The 19,813-nt window shown below is 37.5% G+C and overlaps 1 protein-coding gene across 2 annotated transcripts in view; it reads right to left on the bottom strand.

Moving 5' to 3' along the window:
- Window positions 1-16,002: 16,002 nt before the first annotated feature.
- The window catches only part of HNF4G (hepatocyte nuclear factor 4 gamma), a 134,940-nt gene continuing 131,129 nt past the window's right edge, over window positions 16,003-19,813 (bottom strand). For both annotated transcript variants that reach the window (NM_001359925.1, NM_205811.3), the window contains 1 exon segment: window positions 16,003-18,537. In NM_001359925.1, coding sequence (NP_001346854.1) covers window positions 18,416-18,537 — 122 coding nt within the window. In that variant the 3' untranslated portion in view covers window positions 16,003-18,415.

Raw genomic sequence — 19,813 nt, 5'->3', positions numbered from 1 at the left:
ATCAACTCTTCGCATGAGGTGGCCAAAGTATTGGAGTTTCAGCTTCAGCATCAGTCCTTCCAATGAACACCCAGGACTAATTGTTGGTAAAAACCTACAAAATAACATTTTAAAAGACAATGTCAATAAATCAGCTTTTATAATTAATATTTTTGTCATAAGCATTACTGTGATGAAGACCACGAAACTGGACAAGATTTTTTGTCCATTTCAGCTGATATTTTTCAAAACTCTCTTGTCAGTGATGACACATCATATATGAAGAACTCAAATTAAACTACAGATAGGAGTACAGTGGGAATTAAGATATTGCCTTGCTATGGTCTTAAACTGAGTTACTGGAAGCACACTGGCAGAAAATTATCAATTAGTATTTGCCTTTTTACCTGCATAGTTCCCTCATGGACACCTTCATTGTTATACATTTTTAAAAAGTTTTTGTTATATTGTATTTTAAAGCAGGATTAAGTCAACTTTATTTTTTAGTGCAATTTTAGATTCACAGAAAGATGGAACAGAAAGTTGAGAATTCCTACGTTCATCTTATCCCCATAATGAGCAATTTCCCTGCACTTTCACCATCTCCCACTACAGTGGTTCAATACTTTGATACAATTAGTGAACCTGTATTGATACATTGTTATCACCCAAAGTCCATATTTTACCTTAGGGGTCACTTTTGGTGTATTCTATGGGTTTTCACAAATGTGAAATGAAATGTATCCACACTCAATAGTATCATGCAGAATAGTTTCATTGCCCTAAAAATCCTCCCTGCTCCAAAATCCTCCATGCTTTGCTTATTCATCCCTTTCTCCTACCAACCCCTGGCACCACTCATCTTTGTACTATTTCCATCGTATGTATTGCCTTTTCCAGAATATCATATAGTTGGAACTCTACAGTATGCAGCCTTTTTAGATTGGTTTCTTGCACATGGTAATATGCATTTAAAATTCCTGCATGTCCTTTCATGGCTTGATAACTCATTTCTTCTTGCTGTTAAGTCACTTCAGTCATGTCCGACTCTGTGCGACCCCAGAGATGGCAGCCCACCAGGCGCCCCCGTCCCTGGGACTCTCCAGGCAAGAACACTGGAGCGGTGTTGCCATTTCCTTCTCCAATGCATGAAAGGGAAAAGTGAAAGGGAAGTCGCTCAGTCGTGTCCGACTCTTAGCGACCCCATGGACTGCAGCCTACCAGGCTCCTCCATCCATGGGATTTTCCAGGCAAGAGTACTGGAGTAGGGTGCCATTGCCTTCTCCCATTTCTTCTTAGTGCTGAATAATATTCCATTGCTTGGATGTATCAAAGTGTGGGACTTCCCAGGTGGCGTTAGTGGTAAAGAAACCACCTCCAATGCAGGAGATGTAAGAGAGGCAAGTTCAATCCCTAAGTTGGGAAGAACCCCTTGAAGAGGGCATGGCAACCCACTCCAGTATTCTTGCCTGGAGAATCCCAAGGATGGAGGAGCCTAATGGGCTACAGCCTATAGTGTTACAGATTCAGACACAACTGAAGTGACTTAGCATGCACACGTACAGGCTCACCAAAGTTTATTCATTTACCAACTTGAAGGATAGCTTGGTTGCTTCCAAATTTTGGAAATTATGAATAAAGTTGCTGTAAATATCTTTGTGCAAATTGCTGTGTGGACAAAAATTTTCAGCTTCTTTGGATACATACCAGGAGCAAGATTGCTGGATCATATGGTAAGAGTATGTTTAGTTTCGTAAGAATCTGCCAAACTGTAAAACTGGCTGTCCAGATTTATATATTACCACAATGAATGAGCAGTCCCTTTACATTATGTTCTTGTCAGTATTTGGTATTGTCAGTGAGCCAGATTTTGGCTACTCTAATAGGTGTATAATGATATCCAATTGTTGTTTTAAAATGCCTTTCCCTAATGACATATAAATGATATATCATTAAGAAAAGACATCATATGCTTATCTGTCATTTGTGTATTTTCTTTGGTAAGATGTCTCTCCAGGACTTTTGCTCACTTTTAGTTGGGTTTGATGGAGGGTGAATTTTAAGAATCTTTGTCTATATTCTTGGTGAGTCTTTTGTTACCATGTTTTACAAATATTTTCTCCTTGTTTGTAATTTTTCTTTCTAGTCTCTTGGCAGTGTCTCTCACATAACAGAAGTTTAGAAATTCAATTAAATCCAGTTTATCAATTACTTCTTTCATGAATTATGCTATTTGTTTTGTATTTAAAAAGTCACTAAAATATCCAAATTTATCTAGATGTTCTCCTACATTCGATCTCTGGGTTGGGAAGATCCCCTGGAAAAGAAAAAGGCTACCCACTCCAGTATTCTGGCCTGGAGAATTCCATGGACTATATAGTCCATAGGGTTGCAAAGAGTCGGACACAACTGAGCAACTTTCACTTTCACTTTCTCCTACATTACCATCTCAAAATTTATAGTTTTGAGTTTAACATATAGGTCTATGATCCATTTTGAATTGATTTTTGTGAAGGGTGTGCTATCTATATCTAAATTCATATTTTTGCATGTGGATGCCCTATTGTTCTAGCATCGTTTGTTGAAAAGACTATCTTTTCTCCATTATACTGGCTTTGGCTCCTTTGTCAAAGACCAGTTGACTATATTTATTTGGATTTTTTCCTAAGATCTCTATCCTGTTTTTCTGATCTGTCAGTTTTTTCACCAATATGACACTCCCTCCCTGGATTACTGTAGCTTTGTAGCAAGTCTTGTAGGGTAGTGTCATTCCTCCAACTTTGGTTTTTTCCTTCAATATTGTGTTGGTTCAGAATGTATCTATCGTGGTGAATGTTCTATGCGAGCTTGAGAAGAAATGTATTCTACTGCGATTGGTGAAGTGCTCTATAGATATCATCCAGCTGATCGATGATGCTATTGAATTCAATTATATCCTTACTGATTTTCTGCCTGCTGGATCTGTCCACATCAGATAGAGGAATATCGAAAGTTTCCGACTATAACAGTACATTCCATTCATTTCCTCTTGCAGGTCTAGAGGTCTTTATCGTGTGTGTTTTGATGCTCTGCATTCTAAGTTGCTTCAGTCATGTTGACTCTGCAAGCCCACGGACTATCGCCTGCCAGTTTCCTCTGTCCATGGGATTCTCCAGGCAAGAATACTGGAGTGGGTTGCCATGCCCTTCCTCCACGGATGCTCTCTTGTTAGGTACATACACATTAAGGATTGTTTTATTTTCATGGAAAACTGTCTCAATTTTCATGTATGTAGTGCCTGTTTTTATGCCCTATCATTTCCCTTGCTCTGTAGTATATATAATCCAAAATTAATATAGCTATTCTTGCTTTATTTCAATTAGCATCAGCATGGTATATGTTTCTCCATCCCTTTACTTTTGATCTATGTGAGACTTTATATTTAACATAGTTTTGTTGAAGGCAACATATACTTGAGTTTTGTTCTTTGATCTACTCTAATGATTTCTGTCTTAATTGGCTTATTTAGACCACTGATATTTAAAATGGCTATTGATATAATTGGATTAATAACTACCATCTTCATTATTGTTTTCTCGCTATTGCCCTTATTTTTATTTCTACTTTTGCCTTCTTTTTTTGCATTTTGTGGGCTTGATGAGCAATTTATATGATTCCATTTTCTCTCAGCATATTGTTCATACTTTCATTTTTTACTTTTTTCAGAAATTGTCTTAGTGTTTTCAGTATGCATTTAAAATGAATCTAAGTCAACTCTTAAGTAATACTAACGCCATTGCACAAGTAGTACAAGTACTTTGTAGGAACCCCAAAATTCCTAATTCCTCCCTTCCGTCTCTTATATCATTGTTCTCAATTCATTTAACTTATCAATTAGCTATAATAATGGAATAAAGCATTGTTATTATTTTCTTGAACAAACTGTTAATTATTATATCAACTGAACTGAACTAAGAATAAAAAGAATTAAGTTTTTAACTTACTTTCATTTATTACTTCTCTGATTCTCATCCTTCTTTATGTAAATCTGAGTTTCTGACTTACATCATTTTCCTTCTTTCCAAATAACTTCTCTTTTACACATTTTGCAAAGTAGGTATACAGATTTGTCTCTGATTTTGAAAGTCTGTCTTTTAATTAATTAATTCAAGTAAACTACATTCTATGTTATTCTATTAGGGCTACAATGATAATGAATTTGACATGGTTTCTTATCCCAATAGCTTAAATTCTAAATGATTGGTGGGGAGAGAAAGAGTTGGCAAATGAACAAAAAAATAATAATAAAATAATTGCTAGTTGAGGTATATGTTTAAAGGCTCTCATTATGGTAATGAGAAAAAAGATAACTCGAAAAACAAAGTAAAGTTTCTCTGAAGAGGTGATATACTAGCTGAAGCATAAACTTAATAATGTGATAACCATGTGAAGAGTATTCTAAATAGGAAAACAGCATGGTCAAAAGTGCTGATTTACACTCAAGTAAATGATAATGATGATGATGGTGGTGATGGTGATGCAAGTCCAGCATAGTGAGTAAAGAGGACTGAATGGGAAATGATTATATTGGAGAAATAGGGTGTATATATTGGGTTTGGTGGAGCATGATATGGAATTGAATTTTTACTCAAAGAGTAATGGGAAACCATCAGAGGTTTAAAAGGACACTGCTATGATTATTTATTGTTAATTATGGCACACAAATCCAAACTTCCAACATAACACCTTTCTCATTCTAACCTAACATTTGTGCTCAATTTTACAATTTACTGGACACCTTTCTGTGCTAAATTATTAGAGGAAAAAATGACTATCTCCTTCAAAAGATATTTTTGAACAAACCAAAATATTTTCATGTCTTAATTGTAATTTCATTCATTGAAATATACCTTTAAGTAAATAGCTTTTTAAATATTTATTGGTATTAAAGTTTTATTGTTTTTTAGCTCTTAAAAAGTATGAGTTGAAGAAATTATTTTGTATGTTTTCAAAGATTTTTCTAAGGAAGACTTTTTTTGTATCTGGTTTTATCTGAATCCACCTGGAAGTTAGGAGACAGTCTTGGCCCCAGAATGAATTGCTGTGAATACTTGACCATGTCTCCAAATCCATGTGTGACTAGCACTTTGAGCCTTCTCTAATTACAGAAAATTCTCAACCTATAGGAACTAGAGTGATTCTCATTTACAGCACTCTTGCAATTGCACCTGTGTAATTATTGATGGCATATAGAGGAACAGGAGCACAGACTATCACTCAGGCTGTCTAGATCTTTTGTCTAGCTGTATTGCCACATAAAACTTGAATTTCTGGGTTATGTCCTTGGGGCCATTCTAGATATCTGGTTCAGATGCACCATCACTTCCTGGCAAAGAATTAACCACTTCCTTGCAAGTTATCATTTCCTTTCCAACCAGGTATTTCTTATCTAAAAATAAAAATATATATTATGGCTTCCCAGGTAGCACTAGTGGTAAAGAATCCACCTGCCAGTGCAGGAGATGCAAGAGACACGGGTTTGATCCCTGGGTTGGGAAGATCACCTGGAGGAGGAAACTAGGCAACCTGTTCTGGTATTTTCTTGCCAGGAAAATCCATGGACAGAGGAGTTTGATGGGCAACTGTCCATGAGGCTGCAAAGAGTCAGACATGACTGAGCATGATAAAAATATATATCTAAGTAGATATTGTATATTCCCTTTAAATTATTGTTTATAAATTCAAAAAGCTTTCTGATACTATATATATAGGTATTGTTGGATCTTTTTCATAGTTCAATAATTATAATGTTTGTAGTCATGTTGATAAAATGTTAGTCAGTAGATCCTTGAGTAGTCTGTGTAACTCTCTACTGCAATGCTTTATCTGAATGAAAGAAGTAATATGCAATATTAAAATTTTAATTAAAAGTTTAAAATTTTCTGTACATATTCAAGTTATGGTTAATACAAGATCATGTGGATCACTTTTTAAAGGAGGACTATATCCTGTGTTGTTCACTGCAGCACTGTTCACAACAGCCAGGCCATGGAAGAAATCTAGATGTCCATTGACAGATAAAAGGATAAGGAAGTTGTGGTACATATACACAAGGGAGTATTACTCAGACGTAAAAGGAATGCATTTGCGTCAGTTCTAATGAGATGGATGAACCTAGAGCCTATTATACAGAGTGAAGGAAGTCAGAAAGATAAAGACAAATCTCGTATATTAACACATGTATATGGGATCTAGAAAGATAGTACTGATGATCCTACATGCAGGCAGCAAAGGAGACACAGACATAAAGAACAGACTTTGGATATAGTGGGAAAAGGCAAGGGTGGGATGATTTGAGAAAACAGCATTGAAACATACACATTACCATATATAAAACAGATAGCTAGTGGGAGTTTGTTGTATGACACAGGGAACCCAAAGCCAGTGCTCTGAGACAATCTACAGGAATGGGGTGGGGAGGGAAGTGGGACAGGGGGTTCAAGAGGGAGGGGATATACCTATACCTGTGGTCGATTCATGACAATATATGGCAAAAACCATAAAAATATTATAATTATCCTCCAATTAAAAATAAATTAAAAAATTCTGTCATAAACCATAATGGAAAGAAAAGTCTATGTTTTACAAATGCTGATGGATTTTGAACTTTTGTGACTAGATCCAAAATAAGAACAAAACTCTTGAAACAATATACTTGATAAATATGATTCATTCTTCTATTTAAAAAAAAAAAGAAATGTGGATTATTCACCTAAGCTCTTAATAGAATTATTTAGATGATTCATCATAAATAGCCTGGATAAGAATCTCATGTTTTTCAAGAAGATATTTGAAAGTTTAATTCCTCCAAAATATATTTTAAGAAATGAAGGGAAGGGATATGCTGTGATGTGCTAAGTCACTTCAGTCATGTCCAACTCTTTGCAAACTTATGAATGCTAGCCTGTCAGGCTCCTCTGTCCATGGGATTTTCCAGGCAATCTTCCCAACCCAGGGTTGGAACCCCAGTCTCTTACATCTCTTGCACTGGCAGGTGGGCTCCTTAACACTAGTGCCACCTGGAAAGCTCTGGAAGAAAGGAATATGTCAATGTTAAAATATACTTAAAACAAATATCTAATATTTCCATTAGATCATAATTTTGCATCAGCTTTTGAAAATAAACTCTCAGAAATATTTCATAGTATTCAGTGTTTCAGTGCAAATATTTTTCAAGTTAGATTCCCTAGTGTTGGGAGAGTGTGTAATTTCCTTGGTTCTGTCTCGCCGCAGCAAAGATTTGAAACGGCAGACCAGTGTTACAGTTCAGTTACAGCTCAGTTTTATTTGACAAGCAAAGGATAGTACACCTCGAGGCATGAGGGTGGGCTGATCCCAAAGGAGAGGCTCAATCTTGGCTCCTCTTTTTATATATTTTGTCTCCTCCCCCTGAGCCTGCCCTATGTAAATTGGGCTAGCCAGGAGGGCTGTTTGTTTTACCTGAATTTCTCACTCCAGTCCTCAGATTTTCTTTTGTTCCATCTTCGTGGGCTTTTCCCTTTCTCTGTCTTTTAGCCACCACCATTTTGGACTCCTTTTTCCTATTCTAACTACACAACACTAAAAATTAGACTGAAATTAGCATGTCGAGTGTTTATTAGGAAAGGCTTTAAGGATCCCCTTTTCTGGGAGAAAATTAAGAAAGAAAGATAAGGGATTTTCCTGGTGGTCCAGTGGCTAAGACTCCACTCTCCCAAGGCAGGGGCCTGAGTTTGGTCCCTGGAGAAGGAACTAGGTCACACATGCCACAGCTGGGAGTTCACGTGTTACAACTAAAGATCCTGCACGCCAGGACCCAGCATAGCCAAATATATAAAAATAGATATTAAATGTAAATATTAAAAAATTTTTAAAGAAACGTAAGTGGAATTGACTTGATAATGATACTGAACAGAACCCTGTGGGGTTCCTGGCACTAAAGCCTTTTGGGTCCCCTATTTTTTGATTACAGGAAACAGGCTTCATTCAGCCCCCTTGTTTCTGAGTTCCAAAGAGTGCATTCAAATAGTTGCTAATTAGGGAAAGGAGGGGAAATAGTCAAAAAAAAAAAAACAAGGGAGGAACAATTAAAAAAAACAAAAACAAAAGCAGACCTATAGTTCAGCCTTGGTCTAAGGTCCTGGTTCCCCCTCAAGTGATACATGTAATAATGACTTTAAGCTATTTTGAAGATACTGAAACCCTCATCAGGTGGGAAAAGTTAACAGCAGCTTGCATGTTGGCATGGTCCAGATCTTCATCTCAGGGATCTGAAGCTTTAGTTACCAAGCTCTTTTTAGGTGTTAGCTGATGCTTTTGTCCATTTTTCTTCACAATTGGGCGATAGAGTACTAAGAGATGGCCAATAGATCACCTGCTCTCTGGTCCCCCATGTAGCAGCAGCTCTATCTCCTTCTGATAATTAGGGGCAACTACCCAGGTTAGATTTCTCTAGTGGCTCAGATGGTATAGAATCTGTCTGCTGTGCAGGAGACCCGGGTTTGATCCCTGAGTCAGAAAGAACCCCTGGAGAAGGGAATGGCAACCCACTCCAGTGTTCTTGCCTGGAGAACCCATGGACAGAGGAGCTTGGTGGGCTAAAGTCCATGGGGTTGCAAAGAGTCGGAAATGACTGAGTGACTAACACTTTCACTTTTGAACCCTATCAGGATAGTGATTCTTCTTTTATATATCCTGATCTCTTTCCATATAAAATGGAAAATATTTGAAGTCTTATTCAGAATTATCTCTTTAGAACCAATACTTCTAATCACCAAGGACCTAGAGTTGTGGAGACAAAGAGTACAAACTACTTAAATGGGCTATGCTGCTGCTGCTAAGTCGCTTCAGTCGTGTCCGACTCTGTGCGACCCCATAGACGGCAGCCCCCCAGGCTTTCCCCTCCCTGGGATTCTCCAGGCAAGAACACTGGAGTGGGTTGCCATTTTCTTCTTCAATGCTGGAAAGTGAAAAGTGAAAGTGAAGTTGCTCAGTCGTGCCGGACTCTAGCGACCCCATGGACTGCAGCCTACCAGGCTCCTCTGTCCATGGGATTTTCCAGGCAAAAGTACTAGAGTGGGGTGCTGTTGCCTTCTCCAAAATGGGCTATAAATGACGGTAAATAGGACCATTTTTTCCACCATTTGATTTCCAGACCTAATTATTTTACATTTTGGGGTGAAGTTAGAATATATAATGTGTCCTAAAGAAATCTATCTTCAAAATTTAGTATCTGCAAGCTAGTTCCTCTTATGGGCCTTCAAGGAGTAATTTCTTCTGTCTATAAAGACAATTGCTTCTGACTGAATAGGAATCATTATGATACTTGACAAGTGGTGATGCTGATCTAGCTATCTTCAGAAAATATTATGGCAAAAAGCAATAAAGTCTACATAGGCTTGGATCAACTCTTTCAATGTAGAGCTTTGTCTGTTCCAGATGATAGGAAATTGTTTCCAATTCTGGGAGCCATGGAGCCAAGCCACCTGGGGGGCAGGGCAGAGCCAGGAAGCTAGGCAGACCCACAGACCCACAGACCAGTGGATCACAGCACCATCTCCTCCCAGGCTTCCCAGATGGTGCAGCAGTAAGAATCCACCTGCCAAGGAAGGAGACACAAGAGATGTGGGTTCCATCCCTGGGTCAAGAAGATCTCCTGGAGTAGTAAATGGCAACCCACTCCAGTATTCTTGCCTGAAAAATTCCCTGAACAGAGGAGCCTGGGAGGCTACAGTCCATGAAGTCACAAAGATCAACTGTGACTGAGCACGCACATCACCTCCTCCCTCCCCTGAGTCTTCTTTTGGACAAGAATGAAAAAGAATGCATTCATTAGATCAGTAGCCACATACCTCATACGTGTAGCCATGTTAATCCACTGTTATTGAGATTGTTATTTCACTGAAATTTGTGGTGAAAGTGAAGTTGCCCAGTCGTGTCCAACTCTTTGCGACCCCATGGACGGTAGCCTACCAGGCCCCGTGGTCCATAGGATTTTCCAGGCAAGAATACTGGAGTGAGCTGCCATTTCCTTATCCAGGGGATTGGTCTCCAGGATTTCACTGTCTTTATAGGATCCATTATTGATTAATCAAATGAAGATATATATAACAAGGACCACTATTCTTGCCGTTTATAGATTTTTAAAGGATAATACTTGCTTTCTCCCCATCTCCCATACCTGCTTCAAATAAGATATTCTTATAGTTACTTATGCTTTCTGCACAGTGGGAACATTTTCCTAGGTTTACTTCTGGCTTTGCCCCCTAAGATAGTTTTTATCCATCAGGACAAGGAACAGATGGTTGGATTCCAACAACCTCAAAGTATGTCCAATCTACTGAGGGACTAGAAAAATGATTATCAGATGGACTTTTGGACTCACTGTATCAGTCAAGATGCAATCATAGAAACAGAAACACCATAGTTTATATTCAATCATGAATTTATCTTCAGGATTAGCTATTACATGGTTTTAGGGCTGGTTTAGTACTCTGTTGCTTCTGTAAATAGTTCTATGGCCTGAAGTCAACAGGATATTAGTTGGAAAGGAAATATGGACACAAATATGGTAAAAGCATCGATAGACTAAAGTGCGTGAAGATGAGTTGGAATCCACGAGGGAGATCAGCATTCTTACTGATCACTCATTGCCTCCAAGAACCCCACTTCAATCAAGTAAATGACCTGCCTGAGGATCTGGTGTCATTTCTCCAGGAACTAACCTTGCTCAAGGCCTGGGAGTCAGAGAAACAATGGCAGCAAAATTAGCCAGAACTAAGGGAAGTAGAATGGCTACTTCTCCACACCAAGGTCAGCCAGTAATTAGATGACAGATGTATAAGCTGCAAATGCATCTGGCGCCTGTACTAATCTTTTGAGCATAGACAGACATGGATGCTTCTTCACTTATATTTTCCCAGTTCATACAAACAAATTTTCTCTTGTAGCCTAAACTAATCCAGAAATCCAGGGAAGGGAATATCTGTAACAGAATCCCAGTGAGTTATGTTGAAACCAATCCACTCCACTCATGGTGAGCTGATCTTAGGCCATGGCTCTATTTATTATCTAGCTTCCCTTTGCTACCAAAATTCTAACCAGGGTCTATGAAGATGTTTCAGGTTTCCAGGTATCAGTATCAAGCAAGAGTCTCTTGCAACAATTCCAAAAAGCTTATCTTTTCTCCTTCCTCCGGTGAACGTTTGAGTAAAGGGCCATAGGTCTGTTTGGAAAAGGACTGAGGGAATGCTTAAAATACACACCTGCTATAGAGATACAGGGCCTTTTTGTCTTGGGGATTCTTTTTCAGTCCATGGATTCTGGATTAGAAAATAGACCCAAGTCTGGGAACATGGCAAGACACTGCAGTTTTTAAAATCTATTGGGCAACGCTCAGCTCATTTTTTTTTTTCTTCCTTCCTCTCTCCCTTCTTCTATCTCATTTTTCTTTTCTTTCTCTCCCCTCGTTCTTTTTTCCCCCGTTCTCCCTTTCTTCCTCCATTCCTTCCTTTCTTTCTGGCTGCATAGATTGAAAAATACCTTTGTTGGCTATGCATCTTGTGAGTCTGGTGGCCTCTTTGGGTCTAGTCACCATCCCCATAGCTCTTTGCAGGTCAAACCTCTTTAGCTACTATAACCTTGATGCTCATTAAAATGCTTATGCTTTTCTGCAACACCGCTCAGCCTCCATGATTTTAGGATTCTTGCCAAGAGGCTAAGTTCTGTATACTAGTAGATTGTTTCCTTAATATAATTTCCCTTACCCAACTTTTTGTTATGTCCCTCCTTGATCCTATTCCCTGGAGTCTAGTTCTAACAGAACCAGCCTCCTGACTGCTGACATCTTATCTCATTTTGTTGGAGATTTAGATCCTTATTCTCTTAGCAAGCCTAGCAATTCCATGACCTGGCAGTATTGTGACTTAACCCTAGATATTGGTTTAACCAATGGGAGCGCAGGAGGGTACATGTCCTAAGGGACACATGTCTTGTCTGGAGAAAAGGCCTTTGCTTGTCCTCAAGCAGTGAGTCCTTATTATCAGAAAGTGTCTTACCCTCACTTTTTTTTTTTTTTTTTGCAAGTAATTTATTTTCAGAACTCCCAATGCAAACATAATACACTGAATAGTGAAGCAAAATTATCTAAGATCATTATAAACAGGGGTCAATCAAGCTCAACTTCAATCAAGATGGATTTTAGAATTGTCTTTATTTTCTTTGGGGTAGTTAAGAGTATGACCCGACTTGGCAACTGAATAAAAATAAAACAAAAGGCCATTTCTACATAGTGAATTCCAGAGAATTTGAGATTTTCTATAGAAGTTCCTATCTCAATTTCCAGGTTCCATTTTCCCCCATCAGTACTCTAACCCTGGTGTAGCTGTCTTGTCTCACTTGAGAATTTAACCTTTCTGGGAATTCTTTCTCCACTTCTGACTAAATTATGGGCATGAATTAAGGCTTCTCTGTCTTCCTGATTGTTGTAGTGTTCTGAAGTTAGGCTCTTTCCATCCTTCCTGTAACCAAATGCAGCTCCTCTCATTTGGAAATTGCTGTGTCCCGGACCCTCCTTCATTGATCAGCCTGTCTGCCTCATGGAGATCAGATGAATCTCACTAGGAGCCCTCTACACTGGGTCACTTACCATAGTCCCTGCTGTTCTTTGACTCGACCTTCATTGACTGCTGCGTGCTCTTCCTTGGTCTCAGTCTCTCCTGTTACATCATTGAAGATTTTGTAGTCTCTATTTGCGGAATTTCGTATTGGTTTCTTTCTTTCCCAGAAACATCATTAAGCCTGTGCTGAATCATAGACTAGTGTGCATTTCCTTTACTCTGATGTCATCTGCTCCACATTTTGCAGGAAAGAAAAAAGGTTTCAATACCTGTATAGATTTTTCTTATTTTCAAGAAGTCTTTCTCTGGGCAATTCAGAGGGATTGGAGGGAAGGGAGGAACATAAGTTAAAATCACCATTTCAAATTACCAGGTTATAAAGGAGGCCAAATCATACTTAGGTATAGGGATAGGATAAACATTATTATTAATATACTTCATGTGTTTTCTTTATTCTAAGACACATTCCTTTTGTGATTTGGAGTGAGGACTATTCTTTCTCTTCTCATTTTCTCTGTAGGATTAGGATGTATTTCTTCTATTCTTCAGAGTATAAAATTTACTTATTTCATATTTTAAATGGTGGTTTGACAAATTATTTAAATAGTAACTACTATGTAAATAATATTGATTTATTAAGAAATTGAGAGAATGTGGTGGGGATGGAGTGGTTGTATATAAATAAGCTCTAAAAATGAAAAAAAAAATTGCAAAATGTGATAGAAAATATGCTTTTAATCCTTGCTGGAAAATATCAGCTAAACAGTTGCAGTATTTGAATATAGTTACTAAAGAGCAGAACATGGAGAGCAGGGGTGTGATGGGATGCAGGACTGCAGGTTTTCTTGTTATACCTGCAAAAAGAAACTATCTCCTGCCATATCAATAAACAAGAAATGTCACAGCCACCATCAATTTCTGGCCTCCAAATGTGAATGAGGGCTCCCAAAACTGTGATCCAATAGATGCTGCCACCTCCCATGGTGATCGCTGAGGAGTTGGGGGAATGCAAGGAGCAGCCATCTGCCACTCTTTAAGGTGAACAAGAAAACAATATTTGGCCCCTGAGGTGCATGTGAAAGGAATGAAATCAGTGAGCCCAGAGGCTTGCATCTTCCCATACATTGAGTGCTAAATTCCGTAACTTGATACCTGATCTTTAATGTTCAGATTGCCTGCTCCCTGTTTTAAACTTCTGTATAGCCTGACTTTTCCTCCTGCCTCCTTGGAGCAGTCTCTCAGAACTGAGGAGCTGTGTCCTGAGCTGCAGTCCTTATTTTGTCCCCAAAAAACTTAAATCACAACTCTCAAGGTTGTGTATACTTTTTACTCAGCACACCTTCAGTATAATTTGTGTTGTAAATGGGGTACAGGATACCCTGATAAGAGTGAAAATAAAAATAAAAGCTAGTAGAATTCTAAGCAGATCAGTCAGAGCCCACCCTTGGAGTCAAGTAGAAAATCAAAATGGTATTTTTGTTTTAGGAGGTTTTTCATAGGGTTCAACGTCATAGGAATATTAGTTCTCTTTCAGTGGAGGTATTGGTTTATAGCCTCTTTTTTCTTTATAGAAAGCTGGACTGGCTTTTTGGGATGTAAACATGTTCAGAGGCACTAAGGTTTAAAAGTGGGACAGCCTCCCTGACCCAGTGGCATGAAAATCATTACAGACTTCATAATTCTCCTATTTCTACAATGTGCCAAAAGTCTGTTAGGGAAGCACACTGACTGAAACCACCCATCCTGGCCAGGCGCCATAGTAACCCTTTGCATGAGTTGTTTTATGACAGGAGGTCCTGGTAAGGAACATGGAACTAATAAGCCACCACCAACCAGAAGAGTTCAGGAAAGGTCAAAGGAGACACTACATGTCCGACCACCTCCCAGAATCCTTCTCTCTGGCATCCATCTTGGCTGAACGAGGTGTGCAACACCAGGAAGGACTCTGAGTCAGAATGATTCGCTAAAGACAATCTGGAAACTAATCCCATCACCATAAAACCTGAGACTGCAAACCACATGGCAGAGCTGTTCACCTGGGTTCCCTTACCCTCCTGCTCTCCACCTGGGTGCCCTTTCCCAATAAAAGCTCTTGCTTTGTCAGCACTTGTGTCTCCTCAGACAATTCATTCCCAAGCGTTAGCCAAGAGCCCAGTTTCGGACCCAGGAAGTGGTCCCCCTTCCTGCAACAAGTCCATATCCCAGCATTTTGTTCATAAGAGAACTGATGCCATTCCTGAGAACTGGGTTCCTTGTTTCCCTTCATCACAAGGATAAAGAGTCCAGACTTTAATCACTCCATTGTCTGTTCCGTTAGATATAAAACAGTGGAAAATTTTGCAGCCACAGTTCACTTAAAACAGTTTCAGGCTCACTTGAAGTAATGTGAGTCTGGAATTCTAGGTGGTCATGAAGACAAACCCTTGCTACTATGCAGCAACACAACCAGACCTTTTTGGAGGAACAGGACTGAGTCTGGACCCAGGGGGACATCAATAAGAAGCCCTTCTCATACATATAGAAATCCAGGAGACCATCTGAGGGCAACACATGTTCTCAGTAATTGGAGGGTCCTCTCAAAATTCCGTGGCCTTACTTCGATTTTGACACCTGCACTGTGCCATTCCTGATGATTCCATTCAGGATCTGTATCATCAGGATGGGGCATGAGTCCCAGGACAACTCTTCCTGGATTTAAAAAAAAAAAAAAGCCAGGTGAAAAAAATAAAATCACTGGTCTTGGTAGTATAAGAAATGTTACAAAAAAAGCCTTAAATGTGAATGACGGATACCATGAATTAAAACATTTAGGTTAAAATTTTACATCCAAATTTATATATGAAAAGTGAAAGTGTCAGTCCATCAGTCATGTCCAAGTCTTTGTGACCCCATGGACTGTAGCCCACCAGGCTCCTCTGTCCATGGGATTCTCCAGGCAAGAGTACTGGAGTGGGCTGCCGTTTCCTCCTCCAGGGGATCCCTCCAACCCAGGGATGGAACCTGGGTCTCCTGCATTGGCAGGCAGATTCTTTGCAGACTGAGCCACCAGGGAAGCCAACTTCAGGTAGTGTAGTAGTATCAAACCTTGTTTTAATCACATAAATTTATGTGTACAGTGTTTAATTCAATCTAGGGCATCTATTTTAATTATTGTGACAAAAATTTCAAGCAAAACTATATAATTAAAGTGCAAATGAGAAGCTCCCCCTTCAATCAGTGTCTAACTCTATGATTATTTGAAGATGTGCTAGTCAATTTTGCTCTAGACTCTAAAGACCAGTATTTGTAAACTCTATGTGAATTTAATTAAGTGACCATATAAAAGACATTATCAGTATCTCTCAAATTATGAAATCATTTTTGAACAATAATGAAGGACCACACTATATTTTTTTTTTCTCTCAATTTTTATTTAGAAAGTTCAGTGAAACAACATGGTATCACAGCTTAGAAATATTTTAATCTCATTATAATTTATCAATAAAAAATCTAACAATTTTTGATTTTAAACAATGAAATTTATAAAAATAATTGTACATTTATAAAATGAATCATTATTTCACAATAAATTATTTTTTTATTACCTGAAAAAAAGTGTTACATAAGTGTTTTTGTGTTATATAAAAGCAATAACTTCCCTTATCAATATATTGAAGATATGCTGAAAACTTCAGTTCCTCTTTGTCCAGCGTTCTTGGCAGTTAAGTATACAAAAATATTATATTACACATTCCCTGACCATGGTTATTAAAACAAATTTGCTAGCAATAATTTCTAAAACATGACTGTTTTAGTAAATAGATGTAGATAAGTTAGAAGTGTCACTAAAAATGAATTATATGTTTTATATTTTAAAGGTTTTTTTTTTTTTTAGTATCTTTAAGAGCATAACAGAAAACTAAAAGACGTATTTCCATCTTAAAAAATCAAAAGCATTCTTATTTGTGAACTAGAGATACTAGCATAAATCTTTTTAAAAATGAGTTAAATTTTTTTTCTGTTCTCTCTCTCAAAGATATATTTTACAGTTTCCAGGTACCAGCTGTTAAAGGGATTTTATTGATTCTATTAAATCAATGCTAGCTTCTAAGTAATCATTTTTCCATTTTAAGAGTTAAGAAGTTAGAGTTAACAAAAGCTTTTTATTTGTAGGGTAAGTGGGGGCTATGAAATCAAAATCTTAGAAATTTTGAAAAGTTCTGTGAAGATCATTTAATTCAGTCTCTTGCAGCGTGGGGAACCCTTTTTATATCATTAATAAGTACTAAACCAGTTTTTCTCTGCTTCAGCAAACACAGTGTGTATATTTATTTGACAGAGAGAGAGAGAGAAAGAGAGACATCACTGTTTTTTGAGGCAGACTGTTAATTGTTTTAAAATAAGCTCCAGCTTTAGATAATATCAAATAATTTGGAGCTCCAAAGAACTATATTCCTCAGTCCACTGGATTTTTGAAACTATGCTGTCAGTGATTTTTAATTTGTCTGCACTTTCATCATAATCTACCTGCTATACATTTTATTTTCTTTGTTCAAAAGTTTTTAAAATCTTTTTATTTTAGGAAGAAGACTCATTAAAGTTAGAAGATTCATTAAAGATACAAAAGTGGTTTCTTATTCATGTTGCAACAAATTTACACTCATTTATATGTAAATATGTGTTAACAGGTAACACGATGGATAATATCCAATTATCACTCAATTGCATTTATTTAAAAAGCACAGTAAGAAGCTCACATTTTCATACCAAAAATTTATCCTCCTTAAAGTCCATTAGACCTGGGCTAGAGTGCGGCTTTCCTCCTCTTTAGGTTTAATGATCTTTGGTTATGTTATTTAAATCCTCTAAGCTAAAGGTTTCTTAATTTATAAGAAAAAAATAATAATACCTCTTTTACAGGAGGGCTAAATGAGACAATATGTGGGTGACAGATGGCTAATTTGTCTCCTGATATCAGAATCCCAGGGATGGACAGTTTTGTTGGCACGAGGCTTTCTGTCTAAAGACTACACTCCCAGTGTCCCTGAGAACCAGATGTGGGCATGTGCTAAGTTCTAGTCAAAGAATGGCTACTTCTAGATTTGTTTTCTGAGAGGGAAATAAATGCCTGTCTTGCTTGAGCCTCTTTTTAAGGGTTTCTTTAATACAATTTAGCCTGTATCCTAACTGATAAAGCTAACGTTTTATTTAACATACATCTTCAAATATAGGCAGATTTCAAGGAATACCCAGTCATCTTTGGAATGCCTATTTATAATTTTCTTATCTTTTATAGGCATATTTAACTATGGGCCAAAAAGATGCTTGTAAGTGATTCTTCAAAGAAATATACCCTATTCTACAGCAACTGCTTTAATTTTCGAATCTGCAAGTTTAAAACTTATTTAAAAAAAAAAAGAACTTGGCTCATTTAATATTAATCTGGGATTTCTGATCTACTGTTCTCAAAGAAGAACACTTAGTTCTTCATCACATCACCATAAAGCAATTATTTACAGATTTAAATTAATAATAAGACAACACAGGAAAGTAGTACATGAGATTCAGCTGGTTCAGGCACAGTACAGGTTTATACTATACAAACACATTGAAACTCAGTGATACATTGGTTGCATCGAAAGGTTTTAAACAATAGCAACAACAAACAAAATGAACATATAAACAAGAAAACAGGATACTGTCTTTATAACAGCACCATGAAGAAGCCTTGGCCAAGAGTCTGCCAAAAGTGCTATCCTGAGATATTTTAAGACCAACAACTTTTCACATTTATACAGTGCCATTCAAAAGTAAACATACTCTCACAATTGCTTTTGTTTGGAAAGAGACTGGTGTGAAATGACTGAAGCTTGATTTGCAGCTATTTTGTATGGTTCTTGTCCAGAGCCTTGAGGTGGAGAAGGAAGTGGGGTTTCAGGAGTTGCTAAAAAAGAAACAGAGAATTGTATGTGATGCTGGCAGTTACCCTGGCCCATCTCATTAAGTTTTACATGACACCAATATGCATTACTTTATTTTACATATGTTTTTAAAAGATCATATATAAGTAGTGCTTATAATACATAATCAGGTCACTGACATACTACTGGAGATGTACTCCCCTATTAGCATTAAACTAAGTCATACTTTAAAATGTTGATAGTCACTTTAAGATATCATCTGCTTTTATATAATAGCATTTATGGGCATTCAATTCTCTCATAAACTCAGCAGAAAAAAATTTTTAATGAAAATAATTAACAGAAAATTTTTTCCAAGTCTCACAATTCAAGTTTTACAATATTTGCAATCAAAAAACACATAATATAAAACATATTTGGTTTAGATTTCACTAACTCAAACGTTGTTGTTTAGTCGCTTAGGTGTGTCTGACTCTTTGTGACCCCATGGACTATAGCTCACCAAGTTCCTCTGTCCATGGGATTGTCCAGGCAAGGATATTGGAGTGGGTTGCCATTTCCTTTTCCAGGGGATCTCCCCAACCCAGGGACTGAACTATGTATGTCTCCTGCATTGGCAGGTAGATTCTTTACTGTGTGAGCCACCAGGAAAGCCAACTCAAACATTAGATGACATTAACAAAAATAATAACAAGGTAAGGTAACTCTTAAGTGCTTTGAAATCTATGTTGTTGTTGCTTAGTCATTAAGTCACATTTGACTCTTGTGAGACCCTCCATGGACTGTAGGCTGCCAGGCTCCTCTTTTCAAGGCATTTCCCAGGCAAGCACACTGGAGTGGGTTGCCATTTCCTTCTCCAGGGGATCTTCCTGACCCAGGCGGGTTCTTTACTACCGAGCCACCAGGGAAGCTCTTGTAGTTAAAAGCATCTGAAAAATACTGACTTTGTCACTTCAAAATTATTGTTACAATGATACTTAGCTGTTCCTTACCCATCAATACAAAGAACACTGAGTAATTTAAAAAATCAGTTATAGTTTGAATATTTCATTGTCTATGATAGTATTTCTATTGGCAAATTTTAACCATATTACAAAGTAGTCCAGGAGCCATTCTACAATTTTTAAAACTTGAAATATTTTAGTATTCACATTTATTATTAACCCATGAATAACCCAGAATAAATAGAAAATGTTTGATGATCAGACTAAGATATTGCAGACTTTATTGATTTTTTTTCTGGAATAGTTTTCAAAAATACAAAAAAGAACAGCCCCTTTTTGCCTAGTTTTCTTTAAT

The sequence above is a fragment of the Bos taurus genome, chromosome 14 (assembly GCF_002263795.3).
Source record: "Bos taurus isolate L1 Dominette 01449 registration number 42190680 breed Hereford chromosome 14, ARS-UCD2.0, whole genome shotgun sequence".
Classification (NCBI taxonomy): Eukaryota; Metazoa; Chordata; class Mammalia; order Artiodactyla; family Bovidae; genus Bos; species Bos taurus.
Note: the sequence above shows the minus strand (reverse complement) of the source record. Positions and strands in the feature narration are given on the sequence as shown.